The sequence below is a fragment of the Centruroides vittatus genome, unplaced genomic scaffold (genome assembly GCF_030686945.1).
Source record: "Centruroides vittatus isolate TY-2023 unplaced genomic scaffold, ASM3068694v2 contig_371, whole genome shotgun sequence".
Classification (NCBI taxonomy): Eukaryota; Metazoa; Arthropoda; class Arachnida; order Scorpiones; family Buthidae; genus Centruroides; species Centruroides vittatus.
Window position 1 is genome coordinate 1,479,518 of NW_027122194.1, and position 27,348 is coordinate 1,506,865.

The following is a 27,348-nucleotide window of genomic DNA, read 5'->3' on the forward strand; positions in this document are numbered from 1 at the left end:
TTTAAAATAATAGAATAAAATAAAACTGCAAGTAAATACATGGATAAATGATAAAAAATAAACAACATAAATAAAAATATTATATAAATAATAAGACAAATGTATACAAAAATAGGTAAATATTATATAACGTGAGCTTCCTGTAGACATATGGAAAAGTTGCTTCTGGTTATGCCACATCCAATTCAAAGCAGGCTCTCCATTCCACAGAGAATGTTGATATCCTTATAATTGATGAAACAACCCTGACACACACATTCGTAAATGTATAGAGCTTCTGCGTAACATATATGATGTTTATTTCTAATACTTCTGATAATTTTAGTATGTTGCAAGCAAACATCAACCGAATCAGAAAGAGCATAGGCAGCAAGGGCTATGACTAATTCAGACTTCTGGATGTTATACCTTATGCTTTTTCAGTTTGGTATCCAAAGATCTTAAAGTGGTCCCAATGTATTGAAGGACATGTGTAACTCTCAATAAATATTTACTTATTTTTATATACATTTGTCTTATTATTTATATTGTATTTTTATTTATTGTTGTTTATTTTTCATTGTTTGTTGTTCCATGTATTTAATTTTATTTTTATTTATTTTTTTTCATTATTTATCTACATACAATAGAGTCCTATACAATGCAGGGGATTTGCTATGCATTATAGGAAATTGCATTATCGAAACCTGCATTATCACATGATTTATGAAAGTTTAAACCTTGGCATGTAAGTTGAAAAAAAACTATACCTCTGATCGACAAAATTCGAGGGTTGTTGCTTGCTTTATTTGCACGTTGTATGGGACTCTACTGTATTTATTTGTAGTTTTATTTTATTTTATTATTTTAATTTTTAATTTAAACCAATTGACAATCCATGTTTGGAAAATGATTCATTATATTCTATTTTTGTTAAGTTTGATTTTGTTTTCTACTTGAGGATGGTCTTTAAGAATGACCGAAAACATTTATGATTAAATTGTTTTTGCTATTTTTAATGGTTTCATGAATATCTGAGTAACTTTTTTTTTTTTTTTTATTAATTCTCAAAGACGGATATGAATCTGGAAATGTTTTTTGTTTGAAAAGATGCACTAGATAGAATACAGTAAAACCTGTCTATGAAGACCACACACAGTTCATTTCAAAAAGTGGTTTTTTTAGACAGGTGGTGCTGTAATACTGTGTTTCCTCATGTATTTTGCACAGTTTTTAGCCATTTCTACTATGCAAAACTTGAGGTGAGCAAAAACAAGCAAATTTTTTCAACAACAGAGTGATATTGGTATTTTATTCTTATTGAATAACTCAATTAACAGGAGTTGTTGTGATTTTATAAGACAGATTTAATACCAATATTTAAAAATTAATACAATATTTGCATTTTCTCGATTATAATGCACACTATCTTTTTTCTGACTTAATTAATTCAACTTGTTTCTCTTCGTTCACTCCTCAGTTATGTGTATTACATCATCGATATAGAAGCACGTCATATCTCTCCACCACTTCAGTTTTGGTTTTCATTAGTTTAATCTTATTTTAACTGTAAAAATACTGTATTTTTTAAAAATATTTAATATTTTCTTAAGTACAATAAGAAAAATTATTGATTAATAATAAAACAATTTTATTATTTCTTTTTATAATATGATTTTATTACATCAATGACAATTGTGGAATCGAAAAAAGAAGATTGCCTGTAAAACTGATTTTTGCATTAATGCATTTATTGTTTTTTGAATATGTATGTTGCATGATATGACTTCTAACAACAGCACTTTGCATTTCTTTTGTTTTTTGGATATTTTCGAACAAACTGAAATGAATTTCCTTTGTAGCTGAACTAATTCGTTAACACCTGCACCTAATTTCAAGAGTGAGAGAAGTGCCTGAGATGGGTTTGAACAAGAGTTTAGATTAATTCATTATATTAGGAGGGGGAAACATTGTTGATATGGGTTCGAACAAAAGTTTAGACCAGATATATATGCAGAAGTGGTTGCTTATTACAGTTATTGTATGTTGTTTCTGACCTAAAATCGATGCTTGTGGTTGCATTACACAGATGGTTGTTTAATACAGCTAACTTATATGAAGACTTTATGTATAAACTATTCTATGCCAAAAATTTTTGCTCGTTTTGACAGGTGCCTGTTGAATGCAGATGGTCACCTAAGCAGTTTTTACTGTATATCAATTTTTTTTAGTATGTTTTTAAATTTGAGTAAAGATCAATAATTTCTGACTTTAGGTTATTTAATATTAAAGATGTAATATTTTTTATATTAAACAAATATATTTGTTGTTATCTATATGAACTCTACCATTATTTGTTAACCTCAAATATTCAGAAATTTTAAGTTATTAGTTAGTGCAGTATTGTTTTATATCCGAATTAGTCATACACGTGGAATAATAATATTTTATTTGTATTGAAATTAAAAGAGAGTTTATAGTTCTTTAATAATAATCAAGTTTATTAAATAATAATTATTGTTTTTAGAACTGAAGACAGGTATAACATAATGGGTTATTTGGAAGATGAAGCAATTGCACTTGCATTACAAACAGCGGAAATAGCATCTCGTAATGAAGTACGATCAAATTACAGTACAAGTGAAGAACTGATTCACAAGTTATTTGTAGCTATTTCAGGTTGAGTTTTTATTTTATTAACAAAAAATTAATTACTTTTAATTATAATTAAAAACCAAACTAATATTTAACAGGAAATTAAAAGTTTTATTTCAACTGTTTGTTTGATTCTTTGTTTGTGTGTATGTAAAGGGTCATCAAGATAAATATGGAAAAGTCACCATATAATGAAAAACAAAAATAGAGGAAAAAATTAATATATTTTCACAAAAATTATACCTAAGCAAAGTTAAGCAACTTGTTTCTGGAATTTTGGAATCTTGTTGCCAGTATTGATGTAAGATTTTCTTCATAACTGAAAGTAGTGCAATTGGACAATAATTTTGTGAAGTATTCCTATCTCTTTTTTTATACTTCATAAACAATTTAATCAATATCCAACTTTCTGAAAAAAGGGAAGAAAAATAAAATTAGTTATATAATTTGATTAATAATTTTCTAAATGAATGTGAGGATAATTTTAAAAAATTTAGATAGAATTAATTTGGCACTTAGAGCAGAACCTTAATTCATTTTAGCGATGGCTTCATTTATTTCTTTCATTGTAATTTTTTCTTCCAAAAAAAGGCATTACTGTTTAACTAGATTTGATTGTCTCTGTTTTCATCAGGAAAATTTGGAAATTTGTTGAAGCAAAAATTTTTAAATTGTAATGTATACTGGTTTATCTACAAAAGGATTAAGACAGTTCTTACAAGATTTTAAATTATACAAAGTGTAACCAAAAGGTACATCTATCTATCGTTTGTATACTCATTTTTTGTGTAAATTCTCTCTACTGTAATAGATAAAAAATATATATTGCATTATAGTTGACTGAAGAGAGGCAAAGACCGAAATGTGTACAAAACAATGTACCATATCGACTAAACTAAATAAAGATATTTGCTGGAAAAACTTGCCAAGTGTCTTTGGAACACAACACAACACTAGTGTTTACTAAGCCTGAATTATAGAACGAGACACAGTTTCATCAAACAAATCAAATATAAATTTATTTATAATTGCTATTAATTCTCTATATGTATTAAAAGCATTTAAATCTACTGATATGTTTTGTCAATCAATATGTATTTGTTCATTTCTTTTTCAAATTTATCCTGGTGGTGGGTTTGATTATCATTGTCATAAGAAAGTGATTTGATATATCCTCATCAATAACTTTAAATTGAGTACAACAATCCAACTGTTCAGAACAAATAGATCTATAGTACATTTACCTTTGTTAAGCAGGTGAACTCTGGGCAGTCTGATGCAATTCATCATTTATTGCATAGTTGTTTTTCACATAATAGATTGTTGTTGAAAACCCATTTTATTATTATTAATATCCTTTGAAAGATGATTATTGTATATTAGCTTATTTGGACCTTATTTGGTGTCTATTTGATCTGAGAATCTGGAATAAAATCACCCAGAAGAAAATTATCAGTTATGTCACTAATCTTGTGTAGCTTTGAATATCTCAGTTAAGATTTCATTCTGGCTTGAGGAAACAAATATTACCATTATTAAAATTAATTTGTTTGTTTTGAATCAGTAAATGTAAATACCTTTATATAATTAATTGTTTTTTGTTTATGGACTAGGATTCCTATTTTTTTTTTTATAAGCAGACAAAGTAATTCTGCCATTCAACTAGTTCCAGTTAGTTTTTTTGCCTGTACCAACTTTATGATACAAGGCATTTCTGAAAAGTAAAGATACAAGAGCTAGTATTCATTTAAAACATTTTTATTTGACCAAACATCCACTACACCTTATTTACTTGTACATGCATTATTTTTCTACATAATTGCTGCCATTGTCCAAACACTTGTTAAGTCTGGGAAATAGCTTCTATATCCCAGAGTTATAGAATTCTACTGTTTTCTTCTGGAACCACATTTCAACTTTGTTTTTTGATATCATTTCCATGGAAGTGTCCTACAAGATGTTTCTTCAGATAAAGAAACAATTGGATGTTACTGGGAGCAAGGTCTGGGCTGTATGGCAGATAGTTGAAAACTTCCCACTTGAATCATGTAAGAAGTGCTTTGGTGACAATCATTGTGTGAGCCCAAGCAATGTCATGAAGCAGGCAGACACCAATTTTCAACATTCTCCTCTGTTTGAATGGCCCATTGAAGGCATTACAAAGTTTGGCAATATGCAGCAGCATTAATTGTAATGTCAGGAAGTATGAAGTCAATTAGTAGAATGCTTTTTCTGTCCCAGAAAACAGAAGCCATGATTTTTTTTTTTTTTTTTTTTTTTTGCTAAAATTGAAGTTTTGAATTTCTTAGATTGCAATTATTGTTGCTAGGATTCAGGAGTGTGGTAGTAAATCCAAGTTTCATCACCCATCACAGTGTGGTTGAGAAACTCATCTCCTGCATGTACTGTACATAGCATGTGCGGAAGTCAAGAGAAAAGTCCATTTGTTTTGTTTTGTGTTTGTCCATTAACATTTTGGGTATCTGGTGCACACACCCTTTTCTGTATCCTAATGTCTTCATAAAGTGTTGACTTAGACACTTCTGGAATAATTCCATGTAATCCTCTTATTGTGAGATGCTGATTTGCACAAATTGCTTCCTCAGTTCTTTGAAGAAGTTCATCAGAGATCCAGATGGCTACCACTCTTGTGTTCATCATGAACATTAGTTCTGCCTCTAGAGAATGCACAGCACCACTTTCTTACATTTTGTTGATTCATAATGTTCCTATAAATGAAAACAATTTGTTTGTGAATATCTGCTGGGCACTCACCTTTGCATTGAAAAAACTTATGGCAGAGTGCACTTCACATTTGGCAAGATTCTGAATCAGTGCAGCCATTGTATGTACTACTTTGAACTAGACTCAGCATAGCAATAACAAATGACTGCAAAAGAAGTGCGTAAGGTTCAATGTCAAACTGACTGTTTTCAAGGTATGTACTAAAAACATTTTAACATCACACTGCAGAAAGCTAAAGTAATGTACTCTGTCTTGTCGCATTGAAATCAATGTTTTATTCAAAGTTTCAGGTATTTTCAATTAGCTTTCTGCTTATATGTCATGTATCTACTTTTCAGACATACCACATATATTCATCAGATAAACTTGGCATTGTTCCTAACTGGAAAAGTTTTCATCTATGTCTCTGTAATACCAGTTATGAGAGAAGTCATACATAGGTGTTTAAATTCTGTAGAAAAATGTTAGAAAATTGTAGCATCTAAGCAATCAATATTCAATATATGCCAATTATAAAAGGCTTGAAATTGCTTCTTACAATGCAAAAAACTTTAAGAAAAATACTAATACTGTTGATCAACATTATTATTTTTTACTTGAAACATTATTACAAGTACTTTCAACAAATTACTTTCAATGTTATATTTCCTATGAAACTGCAATTATTTCCCTGCACAGATTGTTATGTAATGATAGGGACAGTTTTTCACCTTTTTGGAGAAGTCAGGGGTCTACATGTTCCTTTTACAGAAGACACAAACAGGTGCAAAAATATTTTATATTGTAAACATCTACATCCCAAACAACACCCAGTGAAGTCAACAATGAACCTTGAACCTATTACCGGTGTGAGTTACAATGGATAAAGTACATACATCACAAACGTCTTCAAACAGCTTAAAGTTCTTCTTCAGATGATACATAGATTAACTGATGGAACACGGAGTAAATAGAACATGAAGATTTGAAAATTAGATTGAATCCATGTCTTATGAAATCACATTCGTGTGGGTAGCTGTTATTGGCAAATTAAAGATCGGTGTCAATCAGGGCCTGCCAAGCAACTGACAAATTAAGTTCTTCCTTATGATTGATGCACATGGTGGTGAGGCTATATTTATAAATGGAAATGGCCTCCAACCATATCAGGTATTCAGGGTGAGGCGAGATGACCCTCACTTAGTTGAAGGCCGTCTCAATATCAGGATCAGCCGCATAAATAGCAAGGGCCGTAGAATTCCTTGTGTGCTGTATGTCTGCGCAGTGTTCACACACTGATTCCTAAGGACTACTTGGTCGATCAATATAAATAATGTCCCTATCACATCTGTGGTCTCTAAAAGGGATAGAGTAAACGCCAGGGTGTCTGTTTCGGTTGGGGAATCTTTTCCATTGCTGAGGATATCAAAGATGGTCAGACATCTGTATTTTATATTGGGAGCACAACTAGAAAATTGGCTTGCTGCTTTCAAGAGCATCAAGATGACATCAAAAATCGTGGAACCTCTACCAAACTTGCCAAAAATGCTTTAGAAAATGGTTACTATATATTATGGACCAATGCCATCCTACTTCAATGATGCTCGGATCATAGGATTGCTTTTATATGGGAGTCGCTTTACATAACAACAGTTAATTTGTGTAACATACCTACACTTGACCTCCTGGAAATATGGTGCCCATTATACAGGAGGTTAGCACAACAATTTTAATTTCAGTTAATTCTAAATTATACATTATTTGTACTCCTTTTTTTTCCCTGGTTTGTTTGATGTTTTTCAATGTATTGACACATCTAATGGAATACATTTTAAATTTACTGTTTGGAACACATTAACATACTTTTTAAATTGCACGGTTTCATTAAGATTCCATTATTCTATGCCCGAAGAAGACAATCTGTAATTTGTCAAAAGTACTTGTAATAAGTGTTTTGAGTAAAAAATAACAATGCCGATAGACAGTATTAGTATTTTCTTATATGACAATTATTTTTCATAAATTAATTAAAACAATTAACCTTACAGCATAATATTGTTAAATAAAGATTAATAATTAATATTTTAAAATAATTATTTAATTATATTTAATTATTTTATTATTCTAATTTCTACAGAAGTGGCTGATCAATTGCAGACAAACTGTGCAAGTGATCTTAGAAGTATATTGAAATCAGTGTTTGATATGAACTCATCTCATTCAAATTCAATAAAAGAACCAACAATTAATTTTGAAGAAAACATTTCAGAAGAAATTTTGCCAAATAATGAAAGTGAAAGAGAAATTCAAAGAACTGAGGAAATACCAGAAACATCTGCTGTTAGTGTATCAACTTCAGAAGATGATAGATTGTCAGTTGATAGTGCTGAGGAAGCTGTACCTGGATTAATTTTACAAGAAAATCAACAAAATGATTTACTTTCGGATTTACAAATTAGACAGAGAACTGATAATTCAGAAGGTAAATTAGATTGTTTTTAATACCAATAGTTTTTGATTGAAAATAAACATAAATTCATTTAAAGATAAAGTAAATTTTAAACTGTTAAAAAAATTTTTTTTGTGATAGATCCTCCAAGATGGGTGCCAGATGAAGTTACAAAGTGTTGTATGGCTTGTAATGCCCACTTCACTTTATTGCGTCGTCGTCATCATTGCAGAAATTGTGGTAAAGTAAGTTTGTTATTTACTTCTCTTCAATAGTTTAAAATTCTTCTTTCTGATCTTAAGTGCAGGTGTTAAGGGGTTAAATATGAGATTTAATTTCTTTTGTGTTAATTCACTTCAATATAATTTTATTTTTGTATTTTTACAAATTTGATAAATCAGATCTTTTTAGGTTTGATTGTTGAAATAATTCAAAATTATATTTCAACAATAAAATCTGAAACAGATAAAAAATATTCTTATGAATATTTTTTATACTTTTACTTTTAATACTTTTACTTTAATACTTTTATACTTTTACTTTTAATACTTTTACTTTAAAATTTTCCTGAATGTTTTTAATTTCAAAATAATTGAAATTATGTAGAATGTGAATAAAAATAAAAGCATCTAATTGCTTATCATTTATTTTTTTTAAGTTTGAATGAGATAGACTTTTTCTTTAACAAGTTGCATTCATTATCTTTGAAAATAAGATAGCTCTCATTCTTTGTTTTTCCTTACTTGTTTCTTTATATTATGTGCACAAAAGAATAATTTTACAAAAATTTCTTCCAAAATTAAATTATAATAAAAATTTATAAAATTATGTTTAATTCACAATTAAACTGTACATAATTTTTGGACAGTACAAAATATATTTTAAAATGATGGTATATAGAAATTTTTTTATATAAATTAGTAACTTTTACTGCAATAAAAACATTTTAAAAATAATTTTTCTTGTTTAAACATAGTATTTATGTAATAGTTAATTATAAACATTAAATTTGAATTTAAATCATAAAGATTTTATTACAATTTGCATTCTTTAATTTTATTATTTTTTAGTTTAAAATAAATTTAATTTAGAATTAAAATTTTAAATTTACTTTATAGATATTTTGTTCAAGATGTAGCTCCTATTCAACTACTTTGCCTCATTATGGTCTCTTAAAGCCAGTAAGAGTGTGCCATCAATGTTTTGTTCACCAAGTTACGCCTTACATGGTTATGTAGAGATATTCCTTGACTGCCTTCCAATTTGAATATTTTATCTTATATATTAATTCACTCATAATAAATAAATTATGAATAATAATCTTTATTATTCAGCAAAAACATGATAATTGATGAAAAAATCACAATAATTGAAAATTTATTTTTTGTATGAAGAAACATTTGATATTTGTTTTGGAATTTATGTATATTATATAAAGCTTGTTAAGCAAAAATATACATCTGTATTAATTCTTTAATCTGTAAATTTGTATACATTTAACAATGTAAATATGATTGAATTAATAAGCACCTGTACCGTCCATTAAAAGTTACATTTCTATCTTCACAGATAGATAAGGGCAATATAAAAAGTTTTAAGAGCAAATTAATAATTGTAAAAAGACATATTTATATTAAAAATCAAAATAATTATTTCACTTTTAAAATTTATTGTAAAATATTGAATTAATGAAATCCATTAATTGAAAGAGTTCAGAATATATGTAAAAATAAAAATTATATTAAGCTTTTTAATTACAGACTTCATCTCATTTATTAATTTCAGTTAACAATTACAAAATGTTAATAAAATTTCATTTACAAAAGAAAATTTCAGATTTGGCAAGAAAATTTTTCTATTATTGAAATTATTTTCCCACCATGGCCATTTTGTATAACTTCTAAAGCACTCTTTTACACTATTTAACTTAAATTATTTTTAAAAGTAAATAGGAAAAATTACATACATTTTACAATTTAAATAATGTCATTAAAACATAATTTTTTGAAATTACTTGGAATTTTAAAAAACACCAGTTGGATATGGGCCCTGGTAATTAATACTACCTGTAGTTTCCTTATATGCTTAGCCCATCAATGGATGACTGGATAAAACACTGGTAATTGGTCATGGGTTTGCATCTCATCAATGGGCTAGCCATGTTGAGTTTTCTGAATTTTCTTCATGTCTTGTAAATGGGATCAGTTTCCTATAGAAAGGCATCTCTCCTTGGCAGATTGTCCAAGTGTTGAATTGCCTTCTCCCATTGAATTATCCATTCTGAGATGCCTAACTACTTTTATTGTTCTTATCATTGAAAGCATCATCTGAAAACACTAAAAATTTTACACAGTGTGTAGTACTGAACAGTAGAAATTTTTATATCTAGGTATTTGAGTTTATTCAGATAGCAGCTTTCTCAACACTGTGTGGTCCACAGATCCCTGTGGGTCTGTGAATTTGTTGATCCTTGAGTTTATAGAAGAATAAGAAGCATATTGTGCAAATTTTAAAAAAGTTTCTCATAATATTTACCTTTATTAAAAACATACATTAAAGTTGTTTAATTTTAAAACATAAAATCATTTAAATTAAATAAAATGCTTAAAGCAAAGACATTATTTTAAGAAACACTTATTAATATTTTATATCCATTTTAATTAAATTCTACTCTAAAGAATTTGCCAAAGGATTTTTTTTTTATTAAGGGGGTCTATCAGAAGATGAAGTCTGAGAAACATTGAGTTAATGCCTCCCTTTGAGGTATTTTGTGGTTAAAAGCATATAGTTCCAATTTTTCAACAGTTGTATTAATTTTTCTCTTGCATTTTAAATAAAGATACATAGTTTTAATAATATTTTTATCAACAATTACAGTGAAATGCTGATGTAATGTGTGGGGTATGTAAGCTTTCTTTTTCAACTTTCAATGGTCCATAAAACAAAGACAAATGTAAATAACAAAATGAATTTATTACCAAAAGTTAGGTACAAACATGATTACTTTTCGACACACTGCGAAGATTGAGGCATTTGTCATATCTGTGGACGAGCTTTTCAATCCCCTGTTCATAGAATGTTGCCGCCAGTGAATTGAGATGGCCTTAACGATGTTGTTTTGAAGATTGCCATTAGTCTCAAGCCTCTGTTCTCCTAGCCACGTTTTCAGTTCAGGAAAGAGTTAGAAGTCTTCACATATTAAAAAGTTCCAAGCTGGGTGGAAGTTTTCACCACCTTTAAACATCCAGCATATAGCCCCGATTTAGTCCCGAGCGACTTCCACCTCTTTCCTAAACAGAAAAAGTGGCTAGTAGGGCAGAGGTTCGAGACTAATGACATTCTTCAAAACAACGTAATAAAACATTTTTAATTTTAATAATTCAGTGATTATAAAAAATATGTAATTGTTAATTAGAAAAAAAATAACTAACTAAAATGTTGGAGAAACAATAGCATATGTGTATGTACTAAATCAAATTCTGCTTTATTTTATCAATGTACCATACTGTAAGGGACATGAGAGTCAGGGAAAGTTGTGGAATTAAAAACAAAAGTTTGAGGAGGAACTCTGTATATAATTACATAAAATAACAGCAATTTTACGTCAACAAAATGAAAGCAGTCAATTTTTTATTTGTTGATTTAATGTTTCTATTGTTGATAATTTTTATAATTATTTTAGGGAAAGTTACAATAAAGAATTGTATTATATTATATTATGTGAGGTTACTTTAGAGAGAGAAATATTTTTATAATTGTCAATTTTCAAATCATGACTGTAACATTTGTTTGTTATATGTAATTTGAAAATTATGTATTTACTTTTTGCTAAAAAACATCCATAGTAGAAATTGTTTCAATTAATAAATTGGATTTTATATAAAATCATCACTTCTTAAAACAATTTTTGAAAGCTAAACTTGTGTACTCAAAACATTTTAAAAGCTGCTTTTGTTTATTTTAACAATATGAAATAAATATTTTTTATATAAAAATTATAAATGATTTATTTTTTTATTTCTTAAAATTTAATTTAAAACTTTTGATACATAAAATTCAAAATTTATATCTTTACATAAAAATTTTAATTATATTTTTTTATTTACTCAGATCTTTTTTATAAATTAGTAAAAATGTATAATTCATATATATTAAATATTAATATTGTTAATATAAATTTTGATGTTAAAATCTCTATCGTCATCTACACATTCTAAAAAGATTGTTTTCATTCTTAACTTTCTGCCCTGTGGGCACTAAGAGGGCCTCTTAATAAGCCCATTATGGGTTCAGCCAGGCCCACAATGGGGCAGCCGGGTGGTGAGGGACGGGGCCCGACATATCCGGATGGACTAGCCCCAAAAATTCCTGGGGATTTTTCAATCCCTGGTCCCTCAGAGCGGTAGGCTGCCACTTTCACCACTCGGCCATCCAGCCACTATTGTCAAAGGTTTTCCTTTACGTTTTCTGGACTGAAATTCTTGGATATATGTATAGATTCGTCTAGCACTTGATCCTGATAATAGACTGATGTAAAATATAATGACAAATCATTTTTGTTGTTTAGTGATTACAAAGTCTGAAAATTTAGAATAATTTTCTGTATAATCAATAAAATATGAAAAATTTCGTAGATGAAATTATCCATTTTTGTCTTAATCCTTAAATCAAAAATATTGTAAAATATTTAGCATTAAAAATCACTTTAAGTCGTTTCATTATTAAATTCTGCATCCATTTTTTTTTTTTTTTTTTTGCCCTAGAATACTAACTGAGTAAAATTTACTCACCGCATCTGATTTTTATTTACTATTTATGAACCCCACTTTCTAGAAAACCACAACCTAGTGATGATGGAGTCTCCTGAATCGAGATTCACTTTGGACACAGTCTTACCTATCGTGAGCATCGTATGTTCTGCCTGGTAGCCTATGTTTAGTAGCATATTTTCCAAATCAATTCTTGAAGAAGAGTGAATGTAAAAACAGTTATAAAATTGAAAATTCTTCATATTTTCGCCATTGGCTTCGTTATGAATTTCAGTGGTCCTAAGCATTTGTGACCCATCCTGTCATATATTAAACAACTATAAAATTAGAGAGGCTAACAGTGTGTAAAATGTATTTCCAGGTGGACAAACTTAGCAACCTTATACCACCTGGAAAGTAAGATTCATAAAAATTTATTTGGGGCTTAGTAGAATTATAGGTCAAAGTATACCTAGATAACCCCAATGGTGGCGCTAAGGCAGCAATGCCAGAAAACAGTGGGGACGCACGTACAGTACTAACCTAACCTAACCTATTCTAATAATTTGGTTGCTAATAATTATGGTAATTTATTAGAATAGGTTAGGTTAGGTTAGAACGTGCGTTCCCACTGTTTCATTTCTTGTTTGCTGGAATCAAAGACGAGCCGCCATTTTAGTCACCATGGGGTTACCTAGGTATACTTTAACTGAATTATAGTATCCATGGAAATATATTTTGACTACGACAGTAGTGTGTTCCCATCCTAGCAGTTTCCAAACCAACATAACGTGTGTATAAAAGTGCTAGAAACACGTATCTATTCTGGAATCTAACTGTACCCAGCTTTAGGGTTGTGTTGAACAGTGACCGGCATTAGTATTGTTTACTCGGAAGTTTAAGAAGTTCTACTTTCAAAATGTAAAACATGATTAACACGCTTTCTGCCGAAGACCCAACGGCTTTTATAAGGTATGATCTGGAAGATTAAACGCCGGTTAATTTTCACATCTCGCTTTAAAAAAAAACAATTTAAGGTTGGTACAAGGTTTTCTCGGGGATATTATAGATTACCACCTACGGAATTTCGGGACTTTGAGTATATATCTGAACTGAGGGGACGGAGACGAGTTCAACAATACCCTACTTTTGGACCGGAGACGAAAAATAAAATAGTTATCATACTTTTTTCGGCGATCGCGCGATAATCGGGAGTTGCGTCGCTCTCTCCGCCAAGCCTATCGCGTGTTTAACAGGCAGTCCGGCCATATATACCTTTAACAGAGGCAGATGTTGATCCACGAGCACACCGATCGTCTGCAGTCGGATTTAAGTCCTTTTCGCACACCCTCGCGCTCCTCGACCTCGGGGCCTACGGCCCCTCAGCCGCCGACACGCTCGCTATCGCTCGCGATCGGCTAGTACTACGCGCCGCTTTCGCGGCTTGTCCAACAAACCTCCGGGAGATGACCGTAGTTCGATGTCATGGTTTGCAGACTTTACCGCAAGATGGCGGTACTAGCAACTACGGTGCCGTGTGAATGATAGCATTAAGTGTGATAACTTAAAAACTGTGATGACTTTCTTATTTTTTGTCCCCGGTCCAAAAGTAGGGTACCGTTGAACTCGTCTCGGTCCCCTGAGTTCAAATATATACTCAAAGTCCCGAAATTGCATAGGTGGTAATCTAAAGTACAGCTGTTTTGTCTTCTATAAAGGATATGGCGACTGACAGAACGTCTTTAGGCCCACCGGTGGCCGAGTGGACTCCGTCTCCGCTCATAATGGCGGTGACCAACCGTAAACACCGGAGTTCGATCGGGGGTTCGCGCCTCACTCGGACGAGCTGGCAGCGGGAGTTTTTCCGGGTTTTTCTCCTTGCCAATGACGCCTGAATAGGGGCCAGCTTCTCCCAAGTCCTCCCGGAAGGCATTTCTATTTCCCCTTCTCGCGGTGGTGTCTCCTATAAGGCCGGCTTTCGTCGCGTCCGTGACCTCTCTTGTCTTCCCGGACTGGCCGTCTCTTCGGTCGCTGAGCGATCACTTCTGTTTCTTCTGAAGTATAAAGCCACATATGAGCTACACACTCCTCTAGCCGAAATAAAAAAAAGAACGTCTTTATCTACAGTTAGAAATTCTGTCTGAAAATTTACAAATTAGTCTTTTGGAATCACAGTTTGAACTTCCTCCAGAAAGTGAAAATATAGAGAGACTTATAATTTTTTAGAACTAAAAGAAGGACAGGCAGCCAATCGATAATTTCGAATTAAAACAATACGAAGATTATAGGATTTATGCTAAACTGTTTACTGTTTTACTGAAACATTCAAGCTTCGAGTCATGGCACAATGTGAATGACAAACCAAGACTGGTTCAGTGATAAAGATAAGTCCTTTTTTCTGATAGTACTCCAACTTATTTATTTTGTTACAATGCAAATTTAAAACATAACTTGTATGAGACTGAGTTTTGATAAAGACGACGTTATTTGAAATGGTTAGCAGAACCTGCGATTACATAATAAAATATAATTTTTTATCTATTTATTTATTTTTTACGCTCCGTTGCAGATTGGAACAGAAACCACATTTTTCATTACGATTACGTCTGAATTTGATTCGCAAAAACTAACCGTGATGCAAGCTTATGTAAGATTCGCCGACTTTAAAGGGGGATACAATTAATCCCGCGTCACTCCCACCAGTGTGAGATTTGGACTGGTGTAGACTGGGCTTAAATATCCCGCGTCAGGATGAGCTTCAGGGAACCCGTGTATGTGGGCGGTTGTGAAGGAGGCAAATGACGACAAATGTTTACATGCGGAAAACCGTTTATTTGGACGAATACATGCTTACATCGGTTAGGTTGTTCCAAATCTCGGCGATCTTCAGAACGTGAGAGTTCGGCAGGTAGAGCTATCCAGTTCCGGGCGGACGAGAAGGGCCGTTGGACGATGTTGACGGGCGGTGACACACTTAAAGTTCCGAGCGACGACTCTACACACACTGTCTTAATCCACAAGAGGCATGTCCGTCATTCCGAAAAACTCTCTCTCCTGTGACCTTGAAGTCCCAGTTTTTATACGTTTTTCTCGTGTCCTATCCACCTTGCGGATTGGTCCCTCGTCCCTTTCCTCGCTTCCCGATTGGTCTCCCCTTTGTTTTCAAGCGCAAAACGAGACCATGTCGGGTCGCGGGAAAGGTCCGATTCGAGGTGTCTATTTGACACCCTTTGTCGACTATGCTCCAAGATTGTTGATAGAACCACAACACCTGCACTCATAATTTAATCCGTTGTTTGCAATTGATGTCATTTTGGAATTCTAACGATCACGCGATATTTTTCTATCTCTTCAATTTTTCCCTTTTTCTGAAACTGTTTTCCTATGTTTAATTTTTTCTTTGAATACTTGTGTCAACCTTATATCTCTTTATGAGTGCGTGTGTCAGAGTTCTACCTTTGGATTAAACATTAATAGGTCGTTTAACACGCTTTGACGTCATCCTGAGATTCGTTGTTTACATTTTTCGTTACGTTGTTTTGATTAAGTGTTTTTTTTCCTCTCTCTCTCTCTTACATAATTTATCGTTATTTTTTTCACAACAGAATTCTGCATTTTTGCGATTTCGGACCTCGTCTGGGTCCTCACACTTACGATAGTTTTTATGCGTTATTTTGTGTGAATCGAACAAAATAACGCATACAAAATATCGTAAACTTGCATCATGTGATTAATTTAAAAGAAGAATTTTGGCTATTAGACCATCGTTCGACTCTATCTTTGAGGCCCATCATAGCCAAGTGGATCAAAGCAAGACCGGATGGCCGAGCGGTCAAGGTGGCAGCCTACCGCTCTGGGGGACCCGGGTTCGATCCCGACGGGTCAAAAAATCCCCAGGAATTTTTCGGGGGGTGGTCCGTCCGGATATATCGGGCCCCGTCCCTCACCACCCGGTCGCCCCATTGTCGGCCTGGCCGAACCCATAATGGCTTGCAAAAAGAGGCCCTCTTAGTGCCCACAGGGCGGAAAGAGTTAAAAAAAAGTGGATCAATGCAGCGAACACTGGAAGTGCATATACTTTTCGTTTCGGATGGATCGATCTATAAGATCGGATAAATCTGTCACGTGATACGAATTGCATCCGTCGTGTGTTTTAGTTAGCGGAAAGTATATAACTAGGATCGAATCGTGTTTACTCCGTAAATTAAATTGCTCACATAACGGAAAAATGGGAGAATGCAAACCGTACAATCTCGAAAAATTCTCTTAATACTGTACTTAATTTTTCATCTCAGTTTATCGGATATTTTAATAATGTTGTTTTTACTTACCATTTTTAAATGTATGTGAGGACCCGAACGGAGGTCGACTGAGAGGTCCGAATGGAGGTGTTAACAAGATCTTAAAAATCTCCCTTTACAACGCAAAGGGACGAAATTAAAGATCTAAATTACACAACGGAAGTTTTTTTTTTGAAATATTTAAAACAATGGAAAGGAATACAGTCGAGGAACACGCGACGAGAGAGGAATCATATTCAGTCGCGACGTTGACCTCTCCCGCGCCCTCCATCGGGTTTCGAATTGGCACCAGGTGACAATGAGAGACCAATGGAGAGGCGACTTGGGGGAAACACATTATAAAACCATCGTTTTCAAGGACATTTTTGGTTCTTGGATGCGTGAGTTTCCTCTCTTGGTCGTGTGTGCTCCCGAAACATTGGAAAAAGGACCCCTTTCGGACCCGGAGGAAGCATCGTCAATTGCTGTCTTCTAGCTATCTCCAGATCGTCGGTTCGCCCGGAGAGAAGCAGCCGAAGACGTGCTATACGCCCCGGGGCCCACGGATATTTCGCCGTCCACGTCGAACTACAAGTCACGTAGACACGAACTTTTGTCGAACTCTTTTTTTGGACAATTATTCTCGCGCTTTGTGTGGTTCTACCTCATCAAACAAGAGCAAATTGTAAGGAAATTTGTATTTTTATTAAACGGTTATTAACGGTAAAACCTGTCTCGGCGAGTCTTGCTGCGCTCACACGACAGTAATTGACCGCTCGGCTGTCGAGGCCACTTCTCACTCCAATCGCCAAACCACACATGTAAATAATTTTCATTGTCGATAGTTATACATATTTTTTTTTTTTTTTTTTTTTTTTTTTTGCAGTCGACAATAAGCTCGACTTTAACCATGGAGGTCGCCATCTTTAATCATCCGATCCGAACGATCGTACTCTCCTCTCGGATTTGATCGCGATCCAGTCGATCCTACATGGCGTTTGTGTACGCGGATAGAGATTGATTGTTTGTTTGTATACACGATTTAAACAATTAGGTAATCTTGAATCAGTTTGATTCCAAAAGTATATACACCCTGGTAGTTGGTCGTGGATTTGAGCAAGACCAATGGGCTAGCCATGTGGAATTTCCGGGTTTTCTTTACGTGTTTAATTAATAGAATCGAAAGAATAACATTTTGGTGATGAAGACATTAGCATCCAGTAGTATCTTGCCCCATGTCACACTTCAAAGCACATCAAAAGATAGTTTGCCAACCACCAGAGATACATCTTTTGTCAATCACCAGAGATACATCTTTTGTCAATGGCTGCAAATTCTTTCGATTGCAACCCGATTGAGACGGTGTGACAACTTATAAAGTGCACAATAAGCAAAGTCTATGCTCGTCGAACAACAGCAGATGCTCCGAACTGCATTATTCAATGCGTTTGGGAAGACTTTTTTCATCGAGCATTGCCATCATACAGCTCGATGCAAGGGCGTCGCCAGCCAATGGGCCGGGGGGCAAGATGATATAAATTAATAGAGGATATGAATTGTATGTAGGTAAAATAAAAACGATTCATAAATTTTAAGATAGCTTAAGAAGATTATTTTAATTAAAACATAATCTTCTTGGGTTTTTCGCGCGGGAATTATAAATCGGGCAATAAATGACTTAGCATTTAAATAATTTTTTTCGCATGTCTAGGGAGGGGCAACTGCCCCTCTGCCCCCCTCTGGCGACGCCCTTAGCTCGATGTCAAACAGACGCCGTGCAGTATTACGTGCAACCCAACCAAGTATTAATTATGAAGAACAGTAAAACTTGGGCTTTTTTTGTCTGTTGATTATGAAATAAATTATGAATGGTTTTGTGAGGAAGTACTCGATCTTGAGAGTATTTCCCGCGCAGGAACAAAACAAAAAGAAACAGAAATAAATCACACACTCCATGACTCCAATGCAAAGAACTTAAGGTTTATTTTAGTCCATCCAATCGCTACTCTGTTCCTCCGCTATAACAGACACAAAAACAAAGGAAACAACAGATTAAAAAAAAACAATCTCGCGACTTTATCGTCTACACGTCCTCACTCCCTTTCTTCCGTTGAGCATGCGCGATCTTCCTCCTTTCCACCTTGATCCGGGTTTTTCGATTGTCATCGAGAATGCATATCCCTTCTTTACCCTGTAGCCCACCCAAGAAGTTGGTTACGCAATAGAACACGTGACCTTCAGACCACATATCTCTTCTTCTCCCATTAACTTTTACAACAACAAACGGGAAGCTTTTACACTATGAGGGCCCATCCCTCCTTTACTACGCGAACCACCCAAGGGGCTGGTTACGAGCCGGTTACGCAACAGAACACGTGGTCTTCAGACCCAGTTTTCAGGATAAGAATGTTTTCTGAAAGATGTCTGAGCCCAATATAATCTGTTAATGTTCCTTTCAGAACATTTCACTCAAATTGCCATAAGTTTTGTTGCTTTATTCAAATTCAAATTTACCGTAGGTTTTTTATTTTTTACATGTTCAATAAATACCACAACAAAAACGAAGCCTTAAGTCGTTTTTGTTGTGTAAACTTCATATGATTAATCAAACTTGCAGTCATTACAAGTTTTGCAAGTAATTTTGAATGGAAGAGTACGTACAGTGTACATTAGTCAAGGCGTTGATCTCCAATCTCTTTGATTGTCGATCACACTGCTAAAATTGATCATACGTAAAAGGTAAAATCAAGATCAGTCATCGTAAGCACACATTACAAAAATCAAATCAAAATTTTGAAGTTGGTTATTCAAAAATTAAGCTAGAGTAATCGATTGAAGAGCGGGTGCTTCGGACAGTAAAAACACTAGCAATGGCACACTCAGGATTTAATCTTGGGGGAGCCGAATTAAACAGATAAAAATTTTTAAAGTGAGATTCAATAAAATTCCTACTTTGTGACTGCTAATTCATAAGTAGTATAGACATAGAAGACACGAACAACATAAATAAATAAAAAATTCTAATCAGAAAAAGATTTTTGGAACATTTTCTTTTTCTTTGGAGGGTGCCTAGGTGCCTTGGTCCTCTCTGGGTTCGCCACCGGACACCAGCCTACTCCTCTGATTTAGTTTTATTTATATACGGAAACACAACACATGTGAGATTTGCCGAGTGAGGATGCCTCCCGGAAGGTCTTATGAGAAACTGGTCCCCATTTTAGTGTTGCTAACATGAAGAAAACTCGGAAAACTCCACTGACCAACCCGTTGAAAGGCGCAAAACACGACCAGTGTTCAGTGGCTTTATCCATTCGACCACTTTTTTTTGTAACTCCGCCCTGTGGGCACTAAGAGGGCCTCTTACAGCAAGCCCATTAGGGGTTCGGTCAGGCCCACAATGGGGCGGCTGGATGGTGAGGGACGGGGACCGACATATCCGGACGGACCACCCCCGAAAATTCCTGGGGATTTTTCGACCCGTCCGGATCCGATCCCGGGTCCCCCAGGGCGACAGGTTGCTAACCTTGACCGCTCGGCCATCCGGCCAAATCCATTCGACCACTGATGGGCATCTACTGATCTGATATACCCATATTAGGTGTGGGTCAATTTAGAAAATTTTACGAGTGAGCCGAAAAGAAAATGTCAGTTTCCTTTCGATACTCAGTAGTAGACGGCCGGATGGCCGAGCGGTCAAGGTGGCAGCCTACCGCTCTGGGGGACCCGAGATCGAATCCGAATGGGTCGAATAATCCCCAGGAATTTTTCGGGGGATGGTCCGTTCGGATATGTCGGGCCCCGTCCCTCACCACCCGGTCGCCCCATTGTGGGCCTTTTTTTTAAACTTTTTCCGCCCTGTGGGCACTAAAAGGGCCTCTTTTAGTAGGCCCATTATGTGTTCGGCCAGGCCCACAATGGGGCGACCGGGTGGTGAGGGACGGGGCCCGATATATCCGGACGGACCACCCCCCGAAAAATTCCTGGGGATTTTTTGACCCGTCGGGATCGAACCCGGGTCCCCCAGAGCGGTAGGCTGCCACCTTGACCGCTCGGCCATCCGGTCGTCCCATTGTGGGCCTGGTCGAACCCATAATGGGCCTACTAAAAGAGGGTCTCTTAGTGCCCACAGGGCGGAAAGAGTTAAAAAAAAAAAAAAAAAAGATACTCGGTAGCCAATTGTAGATCTGGCCGAATATAATGGGGTATTCGCTTGTGCCAGTAAATATAGGTGGCGTATGAGTCGACCAAAATGGCTGCCACAAAGGGTATAACGTGCTTGACAACGTACGAGAGTTACTTGTGTGTTGTCTTTTTAATAACTTTTCTCTCTGTAATCAAAACGTTTTATTCGCATTTGTATCCGACATTAATCCTAGTTGATTTCGTAGTTGTTTATGTCACGATGATTACACTTTGTGACATTTTAGAATATGTGGCTGATCGAAAAAGATGTCTTACAGAAGGAGAGAAAATACTGAAACTGGTAACTTCACATCTATCCAGCTCTTTCTCAGCAAACAATTTACTTCAGTTTCACCACAGCTAATTTTGCTGAGCTTAAAATTCTTCTATACAAATGTTTTCACTCTATCTAATATAGGCCATCGTCAGGTTTAATATTATAAATGTTCCAAAATGGAACGTACCATTTTCTAATATTTTACATATTTAAAATTCAAAAAATAATTTAACTTTAAAATAAATTGAAAGAAGTGTGTATATTAAATAAATAAATAAACAAATAAAACATAGAAAACAAAGCTAAGTAGAAAGAAATGATTTAAGGGTTTTTAAATGCCATTCTTTTTTCTATTATATATTTTCACGCTGTTGGAAGCGCATTAGCATCCATAGCATTTAGGCAACGGTTTTTCATTTTACTTCTATAAATTTCCACCTTTTCCATCTCCAACGCAATGGATGGAGAGTGCACCGTTTAAATGACTTTAGCCTCTTCCCATTTTACAATCGCTCCTTCAGTCTGTGCCATAATTGCTAATAGTGTTGTGTCCTTTGTCAAAATTGTATGTGTGTTCTCGCAGACGTACCGCCAGGTTTCTTCTAGTCACACCCACATAATCTTTTTCGATTCCTAACTGTTGATTTTCAAATGGAATTTTATATACTCCAGCTTTACCTTCCTTTTTCACGCTGTCTTTATCGTTCCGTAGCAAGCTACAGATATTAGGTGTTCTTTTATAGATCATTCTCGATTTTTATAAAAAAAAAGAGCATTTGATACAATGTTGACAAACGACACAACACAATATTATCAATTATAGCGCAGACTGAAGGAGCGATTGTAAAATGGGAAGAGGCTAAAGTCATTTAAACGGTGCACTCTCCATCCATTGCGTTGGAGATGGAAAAGGTGGAAATTTATAGAAGTAAAATGAAAAACCGTTGCCTAAATGCTATGGATGCTAATGCGCTTCCAACAGCGTGGAAATATATAATAGAAAAAAGAATGGCATTTAAAAACCCTTAAATCATTTCTTTCTACTTAGCTTTGTTTTCTATGTTTTATTTGTTTATTTATTTATTTAATATACACACTTCTTTCAATTTATTTTAAAGTTAAATTATTTTTTGAATTTTAAGTATGTAAAATATTCGAAAACGGTACGTTCCATTTTGGAACATTTATAATATTAAACCTGACGATGGCCTATATTAGATAGGGTGAACACTCTATTCTAACAAACTACTTTATACCCATAGCAGCCGCCATTATGTAGTTCGCGCTAATACCGCTAGGTGTCAGATCTATTATTGGCACAAGCGAACAGAAAAAAAAGAGGTATAATATTCGTATAATCAGGATATAAAGGGTACAGAAAAAGAAGAGGTATAATATTCATAGGGCAGAAAAAGCTACATATGAAACTCGCCCACTTAGATCGTTAAAATAGGATGGCTGGACGAGGGGTTTGAATCATCAGTCTCTCTCTCTGAGAAGCCCGAGATCTAATCCAGGCAGGCAACACACCATGAATTTTTTATGGGCAATCTATTCCGGACACGTTAAGCCTCGTCCTCATTTAGCCGTACTTTTGTGAGTTTTGTGTGTAATGGGCTATAGAACCCCATGGGTGGTGAATAACAGGATCTAAAATCCACGATGGGTTTAGGAAAAAAGGCTCTCTTCAGTCCCCATAAGGCGGAAAGTTAAAAAAAAAAAATCATTAATATAAATATAAAATGTATGACAGAAATTGCAATTTATGTATTAAAAACATTATAACGTAAGTACTAAGTAATAATAAATTATAAATCTACATTTTTCAATTACTAATTTTACGAAAATATATTTATTTAAATTTAGTTATTTATTTTCGATAGACAGACGACAGCTCCTCAAACGGAATGAAATAGAACTATAGTTACCCAATAGCAGAGTCTTCTGTGTTCTTCAAATTGATTTGGGAAAATATTATATCAGCCAAGAAGCTATTATGGATTTAATACAAGCGATAACTTTTTAGGACGTTCATGTCTGCCTCTGCGTTCCTCTGCCTTAGCTGCATCTTGACATGCTATTACTTTTTATGGGATATTTGACTAAAAGATTGAACAGTCGGTGTCTCCAATTCGCTCTGCTTGTCATTGGAGGTAGTGATCTGTTTTAGGAATTATTCTTTTCTACAATATATTTCTATAATGCCCTTTCTAATTGTAAGATTTGCTGTCTATCCAACTTTAATATGAAAAAATATATATATTTATATATAATTATATTTAATTGATCTTTAAAATCTCACCATTAAACATAACTTTAAAGTAATTAAAACTTTCGAAATATTTTGGTCGTTTTCCCATTATAAACTATAATTTACTCAATTAAAGAATGAAATAAGTTTAATTTAAAATTATAAAATATGAAATATCTCTCACAAGTTTATCAATATGCAAGTCAAACTGAAAGATTTCACATTATTTAAACTAAATATTTACTCATTTACAATATTATATTAAAATCTAGTATATTGATTCGAGGTTATATACGAATGTTGTTCTGTTTTACAGAATTCATTTGAAACTACTGCTTCAAGCAAAAAAAAAAAAAAAAAAATGTTTTTAGCTCCGAGGAAAGTAGTTTATTGGATTTGCATTCAAGGAGCTTCCTTGATAAGTGTATATGTCACCAAATATATAAAAATTAATTGGATAAATGATTGACTTTCAACAGTAATATATAATTTATCCATAAAATTAACTAAAAAATTGATCTTGTTTAATATTTTGGTTTGTTAACATTTAAGATGGTAAATGTTTACATGTATTTTTTTTTTTTTTAAGTAAAACAACAAGAATGACAGAACAAAATGAATAATTTTATATTACGAAAATGCGTTGTTTACATATTTGGATGTTAACAGATAAGTTTCAAAAAAGACTGAACTTGTGAAATATAGTATTACCTGTTTGAAGATATGTAATTTTGTTATTTATTATTTCTATAAAAATGAGGTTAATTAAATATTATAAATCTCATAGTAGCAATATTTGTTTTTAAGAATTAAATATAGCTTCATTGCTTAGTCGTAAAAATATGTGTGAAATGTTTTTTTTTTTTTTTTTAAATCTTAGTTTTAGTTCTTACACATTACATTAAATGAAATTCTGATTAGATTCTGTATTACAATTCCTAATATTCATACAAAACTAAAATTAATAATTCAACAATTTTAATTATAGTTTTGTATTTGTGGAATGCAAGCTTGTAGTCTGTAGTTTGTTAACAAACTACAGACTACATGCTTGTTTATTCAGTTGTTACATTGTTAAATTTGTGAAAGATATAATAATAAAAAAAATTAAGTCACACAGTATAATTATCAATAACATAAGTTTATGTATAATTAACTGAGATTATTGTGCTAAAATGTTAATTATAAAATAAACTTATATTGAATTAAAATTAAATATATAAAGTACAATTTGAATATAAAATGAAATTCAATCCATTGCGTACTTTTTAAGTAACTAATTGTAGAATTTATGTTTAGTTCAGATAAATTTAATTTGGAACACTATTAGTGTATTATCTTTAATAATATAATTAAAAAAAATCCAAAAATAACACAAACAAAACTGATCTTAACTATGCATAAATGTCATAGCAAAATTTTTTATAAGTTTGTAATAGATACAACAAAATATTCACTTTATGAACTATTATCAGTTCTATTATTATTAATTTATTAATAATTAATAGAGTTGAAATTAGTAAAGATGCTTTAAGATATGTTTAACAACAATAATACAAATTTTACTATTTTGCACTTTGAAAAAATAAATCTTGTAACTATAATAAAATGTTTATACATATTAGTTTGTTAAATGCAGCTAATCATTAAACATTAATTCATATATTTAGATTCTTTTAGTATTGTGATTATAAAATTTTATACAGTATAAAATGTATTTTTTCTGAAAAAAGAGGCATTATAAATTCATTTAAAATATAATTGACTTAATAATAAAAATATAAATAAAATATAGACTGAATAATTTTAAAAGTTATGATGAATGATAAGACAGTTCAATTAATTATAAACTTAATTTTAAAATTGTATGTTGTAATTTAGAAATTATTTCTTAAAGTCTGAAATGTTTTTATTAATCATATTTTGTAAATATTTAAGGTGTAGAAGATAAAAGATAACAATAGTCTTAATTAAGAAATAAAAATTATTAGTATTATTGTATTTTATTTATTTATTTTATCCTTCAGTATTAACCATTAAGGTTAATGTTACCTTAGGTGCCAAGGTGGCAGCTCGTCTCTGATTCCAACAAGGAAACAGTGGGATGCATGTTCTAACTTAACCTGACCTATTCTAATAATTTGGTTGCTAATAATTATGGTAATTTATTAGAATAGGTTAGGTTAGGTTAGTACATGCGTCCCACTGTTTCCTTGCTGGAATCAGAGACGAGCCACCATCTTGGCACTTACGGTAACATTAACCAGAATGAATATTTTTCTATATAGAAATTTTTATTGAGCATAAAAATAACAATAAGAAGGTTCATAGATATTATATTATAACAGTAGAAAGACTGCATAAATTAATTAATCTATATTAATTTTAATTTAAAGAATATTTTATTTAAATTAAATGTTTTTGTTCATTGCATACCATTTGTGTAATAATTTTGTTTTCTGGATCTCAAATCAATGAATTGAACTCAACTGATTTATTAAGAAATCTAGATATAATCTATCAAGTACTGTACTTAAATATTCTGACAGTAGGATATTTTTAATCATTGAATTGAATTTATTATTATAAAATATGCTTAAATTTATATGTATAGTATACATATATGAATACAACTTATTTATCTTTCAATACAAATTAACTTAAAATGTATTGACAATATTTTCTTTTTTTCAAAATTTTAAAAAATCATAATTCTGAAAGTTTTTCTGGTGTGACTAGGTTGGAAGTAAACTGATGTAATGATAAAGATGAGAATGACAGAATACACACAATTGTAAAATGACTAGCTTATTGATAGCTTATATCTTAATAATTAAATAATATTGTGTATTTAATAATTATAATTTTCATCTAATAAATATTCAAATTAATTTCTGAATTACACTTTTTATTATTTAAGTTTTATTGATTATGTACGATGCTGTTTTGTTTTTTATAATGTTTTTGTTTATTGGGTCATTTGTTAATAGAATAGTTCTGAAAATTTTTATTTTTTAATCTTTAATATTTTCACAAAATTTTATTGGGCATTTTTGTATATGTTGATATATGCATACTGTTTCCTCATATTAAGATTTTATATAAAAAATCTGAATGTCGTAGTTCAAAGATTAGGGCTTCCAGATGTCTGTTTTCCAGGATTGTTCTGGATTTTTTCTGACTGACATTTAGTGATAGGACTTCATTTTAAAAATTGTTCCTACAATGAAGTATCTTTTTCTTTTCCCATGTTTTAATATATTTTACTTCCTGATACTGGCATTACACTTCCATCTGTCCATGCCTGAAGATGACTTGTCAACTGGGTATAACATTAGTATTCCCTCAGATTTATCTACTGTTAGCTGTACTTTGATTAATTTAGCATAGTAGTAACAAGGTCAAATTATAAACTGCATGTCTGTTGCACAACAAATATGTAACAAACATTCAGTTTATTATACAATGTAGTTGTACAGATTTATTGTTCATTTTGTTTCAGATTGTAAAATAACCATAGTCATTCTCAAGGGCACAAACATACTGCATTGATGCTATCTGATTTGTGATTTTTCTTAGAATATATTATGATCCTGATTATTTAATTTTTCTTTCTTTTAATCTTTTAAATGATATAACTGCTCAATATCCAGGGTTCCCAAATTATGAAAGCTTAGGAAATTTAAGCATATCCAAATGAAATACTACAATCAGTTTTTATTTTTATTTATCACCATGTCATAAATTAAATTTTTGTTAATTTTTGGATAAAACATGTTACTGCATTACTTCCTCACAGAAAG

General features: G+C 32.6%; 2 protein-coding genes across 3 annotated transcripts in view; both read left to right on the top strand.

The window, feature by feature from the left end:
* Positions 1-9,561, top strand: part of LOC136975395 (lateral signaling target protein 2 homolog) — a 62,814-nt gene extending 53,253 nt beyond the window's left edge. The window contains exons 11-14 of the mRNA XM_067270437.1: positions 2,507-2,658; positions 7,496-7,840; positions 7,949-8,052; positions 8,926-9,561. Of these exons, the coding sequence (XP_067126538.1) occupies positions 2,507-2,658; positions 7,496-7,840; positions 7,949-8,052; positions 8,926-9,045 (721 nt within the window). The 3' untranslated portion in view covers positions 9,046-9,561. The remainder of the gene's footprint in view (positions 1-2,506; positions 2,659-7,495; positions 7,841-7,948; positions 8,053-8,925) is intronic.
* Positions 9,562-23,208: 13,647 nt separating this feature from the next.
* The window catches only part of LOC136975397 (uncharacterized), a 43,083-nt gene continuing 38,943 nt past the window's right edge, over positions 23,209-27,348 (top strand). For both annotated transcript variants that reach the window (XM_067270442.1, XM_067270443.1), the window contains exon 1: positions 23,209-23,447. In XM_067270442.1, the coding sequence (XP_067126543.1) occupies positions 23,369-23,447 (79 nt within the window). In that variant the 5' untranslated portion in view covers positions 23,209-23,368. The remainder of the gene's footprint in view (positions 23,448-27,348) is intronic.